At 37.3% G+C, this 7,125-nt stretch overlaps 1 protein-coding gene across 1 annotated transcript; it reads left to right on the forward strand.

The window, feature by feature from the left end:
- The first annotated feature begins 1,015 nt into the window (after positions 1-1,015).
- Positions 1,016-2,437, forward strand: CNR1 (cannabinoid receptor 1). Its single transcript, XM_067560681.1, has 2 exons — positions 1,016-1,101; positions 1,177-2,437. Exons 1-2 carry the CDS (start codon positions 1,016-1,018, stop codon positions 2,435-2,437), a joined length of 1,347 nt encoding a protein of 448 aa, XP_067416782.1.
- The last annotated feature ends 4,688 nt before the right edge of the window (positions 2,438-7,125 follow it).

Here is a 7,125-nt window from a genome sequence, read left to right on the forward strand (position 1 = left end):
GCCTTAGTGCAAATGAGAATCAGGCCTGGTAAGTTTAGGGCAGATGTGAACTGCCCCTCTTCATCTCGATGGGTTGTTAACTCTGAAGTTTATTGGTCCAAATTAAAATGTCAGTATTAACTATTTCACTACTGTTTATTTTATCAGAAACATTCAGTTTTCTGGGATTGTGGGCACAGTTTGGGTAAATACCACTACTTTCCCATGTACTCTGCTATACCAATTCCCTTGGTGTACTCGGCAGACGTAATTAACAGAAAAACAAAGCTCATTATGTGCCAAATGCATATAGTATGTCTGTAAATAAAACAATTTAATAATTAATTTTCAATAATTAGTGTGTGTATATATATATATATATATCCAGTATCCTGGCACTAGGCCTTCAACATGTAGCTCAGATTACTGCAACACAGACCTGAGCACATACAGGAATATGGACAGGGTGAACAGTGAAACCTACCTCTGTTGATAGGTTTCTTCAGTGTTCTTTCCTTACAGCTAGAGTTACAGCACCCTCAGCACATTTCAAAATAAAAAGGATGATTATTCAGTTTAAAGTGATCTCTGCAATGGCAATTGTTTCTAAATGGAAAAAGTTCAGAAAATGTTGTTCTGCAAGGTTCTTTGAAATCAGACATCTCAGTTCAAATCTAGAGGTAATAGCTTTCTGGTGGAGCTGCTCTGAAAATGTTGATGAAATATGAAAACAATTTTCTATGGAATATCTTTCCCCATTTTTTCAACTGCTTTCTCGTTTGTAGCCATTTTGTGTATTTCACATGTTTTGCTTCTAAATAATTGATCAACTCTTCTGATTATAGCAGGTGACAGAAGCTATAGTTCAGTACAAGGAAAGATTAAATGTTATTGACATGTCTGAGCTAAGTGGTTTGTAAACTTTGTCTCCCCATTTATCTTAATTAAGTTTGATCTTTTTTCCTCTTCCCAGGATTTCCTCACATGTTTTTTTTCCCAAGTCTCTTTGAATCCTACATAATACAAGACTGGGGTTATGAAGTCGATCCTAGATGGCCTCGCAGACACGACTTTCCGAACAATTACAACAGATCTTCTTTACGTGGGTTCCAACGATATCCAGTACGAAGACATTAAAGGTGACATGGCCTCCAAACTAGGATACTACCCACAGAAATTCCCATTATCTTCCTTCAGGGGTGATCCTTTCCAAGAAAAAATGACTGCAGGAGATGATCCCCTCCTAAGCATCATTCCATCGGATCAGATCAATATTACAGAGTTTTACAACAAGTCCCTATCCACTTTCAAGGATAATGAGGAGAATATACAATGTGGGGAGAACTTCATGGATATGGAGTGCTTTATGATTCTAAACCCCACCCAGCAGCTGGCCATTGCAGTGCTATCCCTTACGCTGGGCACCTTCACCGTTCTGGAGAATCTTCTAGTGCTATGTGTTATCCTGCACTCTCGAAGCCTCCGGTGCAGGCCCTCCTACCATTTCATTGGCAGCTTGGCAGTGGCTGACCTTCTAGGCAGTGTAATTTTCGTCTACAGTTTTGTCGATTTCCATGTTTTTCATCGGAAAGACAGTCCTAATGTGTTTTTGTTCAAGTTGGGTGGAGTTACAGCCTCATTCACTGCCTCAGTAGGCAGCCTTTTCCTTACTGCAATAGACAGGTACATATCTATACACAGGCCACTAGCTTACAAAAGGATTGTTACCAGACCAAAGGCTGTCGTAGCATTCTGTGTGATGTGGACCATAGCCATCGTAATAGCTGTTCTTCCTCTGCTCGGCTGGAACTGCAAAAAACTCAATTCTGTTTGTTCAGACATCTTCCCTCTCATTGATGAGATCTATCTAATGTTCTGGATTGGGGTCACCAGTGTGCTCTTGCTGTTTATTGTGTATGCCTATATGTACATATTGTGGAAGGCTCATAGTCATGCTGTTAGAATGATTCAGCGTGGCACTCAAAAAAGCATAATAATTCATACTACCGAGGATGGTAAAGTACATATGACTAGGCCTGATCAAACTCGCATGGACATCAGGTTAGCCAAAACCTTGGTCCTTATCCTGGTGGTTTTAATCATATGCTGGGGCCCTCTACTTGCAATTATGGTGTATGATGTCTTTGGGAAAATGAACAAGCTCATCAAGACTATCTTTGCATTCTGTAGCATGCTTTGTTTGCTGAATTCAACAGTGAATCCCATCATCTATGCTCTAAGAAGCAAGGACTTGCGACATGCTTTCCGGAGCATGTTTCCAACCTGTGAAGGGACTACGCAGCCTCTTGATAACAGTATGGAGTCTGACTGCCAGCACAAACATGCTAACAACGCAGGTAATGTTCACAGGGCAGCTGAAAGCTGTATTAAGAGCACAGTTAAGATCGCCAAAGTGACCATGTCTGTCTCCACAGACACAACTGCAGAGGCATTGTAAATCAAAGACCTCTCAACATTGTGAGAATAGAAGTTAGTTTAAAACAAACAAAATAGAGCTTTTGTTCCCTCACCTGTAACATTTTTAAGTTTGTCATAATAAGCTAAGCAGTTATTGTTTTAAGAACCATTACCATCTACAAATCCTTCAAGTTTTACAACTAGAGATTCAAACTGCTTTTAAAAAAAAAGTTTTCAATTAAAGAAAGTGTTCATTGAATAATGAAGTATAAAACTCTGGCAGAATGTACAGAAAATGTCAAACTAGCAACAGTTCTTTCGGAAGTTACAGAGGGTTGCGTGGAGGGGAATCTGCGAACTTGTGAAACCTAATTGAAAACTAAGACATCCTAAAGCCATGTCATCAAATAAGAAAAAGCCTTGTAATCATAATGTTCATTCCATTGTGAAATGTATTGAGTGTCTAAAAGTCATAGAAATTTTCATTTTTTCTAAAAGCGGCAGTACTGAGTTTTAGGGGTTCTGTAAAATGTGTTGTGTCCTGTGAAATGTATACTGTTTTATTACTTGTTACTGATATTTGTCTAACTAAACCAAGTGATAACGTAGACTTGTGTGAAAATAATGTGAAATGTGTTATGTAAACCCCACTAAAAACACTTTCTGTATGTGAAGAATTCCTATGAGCTATTTTGGAAATTTTACACTTGTAGTGGGCTTCTGTGGATTTAGAGGAAAGGCTTTGTATCTCAACTAAAATTCTTTGACATTTGAAATCCCCATTAATTTTAACTTTCATGTGAGTACAAGAATAACAGCAACAAAGGAATATAGACTACCACTGCGCAGAAAGGAATGCACTGGTTCAGACTTTTAAATACCACTGCGTTTATACATAGGACATTTATTGTCTTATGGACTATGCCTTTCTGGTGGGCATTATGTAAATATGAGCTCTGAAAAGAGAAGGTTCCGGATACTGGCTTCTTTAACTGGTAACTGCTAGCACTGGACCTCTGAAGACAGCATGTTTCAGATTCAGTGTAGAACGTTATCACTGTGCAGTTGATATATACTTGAACTGTGCTGCATTCCTATATCCCAGGATTAAACAGATTTAAGTCCTGAGATGCCAAACTCCAGTCTTTGCTAAACAAGGAGCAAGTATTGTCATTTTTTATTATGTGTGAGCATGTATATAAATAAATATCCGTGTGTGTGTGTGGGTGTGTGTACGTAAATGTGGGTCACAGTAGTATTACTAGATAGGAAACTGTGACCAAATCTAAACTATTTCTTGTTGCACTCTTTGCACATGAATTCTGTTCCTAAAATTGAGTTCTTCCAGCTGATCAGTGATGAGCATACTAATTGCAAGACAGAACATACTCGTAGATCCACGTTGAGAGACTTATCCATGTATTAAAGAAAATAACCTTTTAGTTTTACTTAAGAACAAGGGGGGGGGGAAGAGCAGGAGGAAAAGGCAGGAGGCAAAATATACCATGAACAAAAATAGACAATAGAAAATCAGTATTTTCAGTGTTACATCTAGTTGCTTGAAATGAGGAGTGTCTTACTGTAAAAACAGGGTACAGATGATAATTTAAGCCATCATAACTAAGGCAAATAAAGACAGTTTATATATCCATTTTATAACAAATTTTTTTTAAAACCTTGGATTTTTAGTAAAGAATGTAATTAAATTGCCTTCCTGACATGGATATTCTCTAAATCTCATTCTGAATAAGAGCTATTGAGCCTTATTCTCCACTGCCTGGTAAATTAGGTCAGATCCTGTCCCCTACTCTGGCTGCTTTATGCGAAAGCAGCTGCAAAACTAACTCAGCCAGCTAGCTACCCAAGGATTCCCCCGGGACAGGGGAATTCCTCAGTGGCCTAAGGCACATGTAGCCAACTATATACCACCCCTTCATGCTGTATGGGGAGTGACTTAGAGAAAGGAAGTATGGCTGGATCCCTGGTGATCCATGGCTGTCAGAATGACCTCTTGAGCACTGTGGGAGCTACGTACAAGTCAGACCAGCTGTGAGGGGAGCATAAGAGTGTCTTATAGCTATCTTTGCCCCCAGCCCTATCTAGGGTACTGTGCTGAGCAGAACTTGACTGGAGCAGAGGATCTAGCTCCATGTTTAGTCATTTACGTCTGTGGTATCTGAGTCCAAATCAGAACAGTTACATTTTATTCCTACTGTGCACTGGTGTAAATGACTCCACAAGGTACAAAGCAGTGAAGATTTAGGCCTATTGCCCAAAGACTGGTCACAGCATGGCTCTTTGTAAGAGCCCAGTCCTGCAAGGTGCTGAGTAATTCCTGACAGATACCAAGTTCCTTCCACTCACGCTTACCTGGGTCGGAGGGCAAGGTGCTTAGAGCCCTGCAAGGAGGTACACTCTACCTTGTAAGGGTAGACCCATGGGCTGAGTAATGGATGAGATTTCTCAGAGTATTGCTATACTGCTGGTGAAATCTAACAATGAAAGAGCTTTCTTTCCTTTCCAAATATAAATTGTTTTTCATGCAGCTGTCTGGTAGGAAAGAACACAATGTCAAATGAAAAGGTATTTTAAGAGCCATTTTTTTGAAACTGTCTTGTGAATTCAATGCAAATTTTATAATTTTTTTTGTTTTGTGGATTCAAGTTCTAAATTTTATGTGATAAATCATGGGACAATGGGGCTGTCTTGGCACTAAACATGGTGCTTATTGATATAAGAAATAGCATCTTGTGAAATATTCATATATCAAGAGCTTCATTTACATATATGTTTTTAAAAAGCTTTGTGGACTATATTTCATCTTAACATCATTTCTCAACTGAGGTGGCAAAAGAGTCCCTACAAAATGTAAACTAAATATTATTATTTAATTAGAAAACTAGTTCCTGCTCCTAGACTAGCTGTACTTCTGCTCTAGGTAATCCTATTTTGCAATTGCCCACATTCCTTTCGTGATGGCACAACTAACCCAAATAGCATTTCACAACTGCCCACACCCTCATAAAATGAATAGCTCTGTAGTTACAGTTCTGTGGTATTTATCAACTTTAAGTGTTGTGTATCTATAAAAGAGACCATCTGTATTGTGCAAAGTTGGATTCTCAAGAATCTAATTGTATATTTGTATAATATTGTATCTCCTCAACGCTGTGCAATCACTGTCAAAGTTTTCTTGCACTGGCCTTCTGATGAAAATGTTAAGATGCCTACTGTAAGATAAGCAGAACATTTTACCTGCTGTTATTGGGCTGAATGTATGTAAATAAGTAACAATAAAAAAATCTGTACAAGCAGTGGCCTAAAAAGTCTGTAATTTTAGGATAGGACAATTAATGAAGTTGCTGTGACATCTGAAAAGCTACCTTTGAATAACCTGTTTACATGGCCTCTTAGGATGCAATGTCATAAAGGAAAGTCTGTCTTTGTGATAATATGATGTAGAGAAATTGGATTACCAGAACTTTTTATTTCTAATGTTTCAAAGTGGAGAACATAACTCTTTATTGTCTGTAAATCTAACATTATTATTTCCTCTTAGAAGAATATTGTATTGTTAGATGTTTGTTTGAGCTGGTAACATCCTTGCAACTGCTGCAATATCTTTCTGTTAGCAACCTGTATGATATTTTGTACACAAGTACTGGTAAGATTGTCATTAACAGTAGCTTCGACCATTTAACTGCCTATAGCAGAATAGTTTTTTCTGTAATATTCCCAGTGTATTACTATCATGCCATATTTTATTTCTATAATGTAATTAAACTGTTATTTATTCAAAAAGAAAGTATTCCATTATGTTTGTTTTCCAAAAGTCAAAATTGCTGAGTGTACCCCCAGAAGCTGCCATTTCAACCCACAATCTGGTGCTGTAAACTTTATTTATAAGGTTTTTTCCCCCAGGTCAAATGTGTAAATGACTGGTTATATACAACCGTTATCAAGCTTCATGGTTCTTCATTGTATTTGCATTTCTTTTGAGGGTTGAGGGTAGATTATATATATTTACTGTTATGGAGACAAAGTAGTGATGACATGGTTAAGACTGTGGCTATCTAATGACATAAAAGATTCATTTCCCCTTTCCCTAATTGAGAAAGCTTAACTAAGCCTTCTGAATATTGGCGTTCCAGGTTCCTATCTCAAAGTAGAGTTTTTCGGGAAAGTTTGAGGGGAAACCAGACAATGTATTACCACGATTTATTTAAAATCTAAGGAAATTCTTAGACAAGAAAATTTGTTAAGGTAAGGTTAAAGATAAAAATAAACTTTCTGACACTATCATTAAAACTAAACAAACTCCTTTGAAATTTCATCAGCATTATCTTACACCTGAGGCAGACTTTTTCTGAAAAATGTGTTGCAAATCAGCTGAAGTCTTTAGGAGACATCAGGTATTCACATGTTTCTAATGTACTTTCTAATGAATTTTCCTTTTTTTTCTTTTGAATGTAACTTTGACTTAGAATTTTCAGGCTTGCTAATGTTTGTTCTTTTCAGAAAAGGACAATTTTATTTTAAGGATTCTTCCCCCCCTAAGTATATAGTTGCCACCCAATCTCCAGTATAGGGAAGTTTTGAAATTCTATTAGTTTTAGTTTTTTGCCTCTGTTAGGAGCATATATATGCACAGAGATGTAATCATATTAAGAAAAAAACTACCATACAATAAATATAAATAAAAGGTCAGCAATGTGGAATCAAAAATAT

The sequence above is a fragment of the Emydura macquarii genome, unplaced genomic scaffold, assembly GCF_026122565.2.
Source record: "Emydura macquarii macquarii isolate MOO-44397 ecotype Brisbane River unplaced genomic scaffold, CSIRO-AGI_Emac_v2 contig_2297, whole genome shotgun sequence".
NCBI lineage: Eukaryota > Metazoa > Chordata > Testudines > Chelidae > Emydura > Emydura macquarii.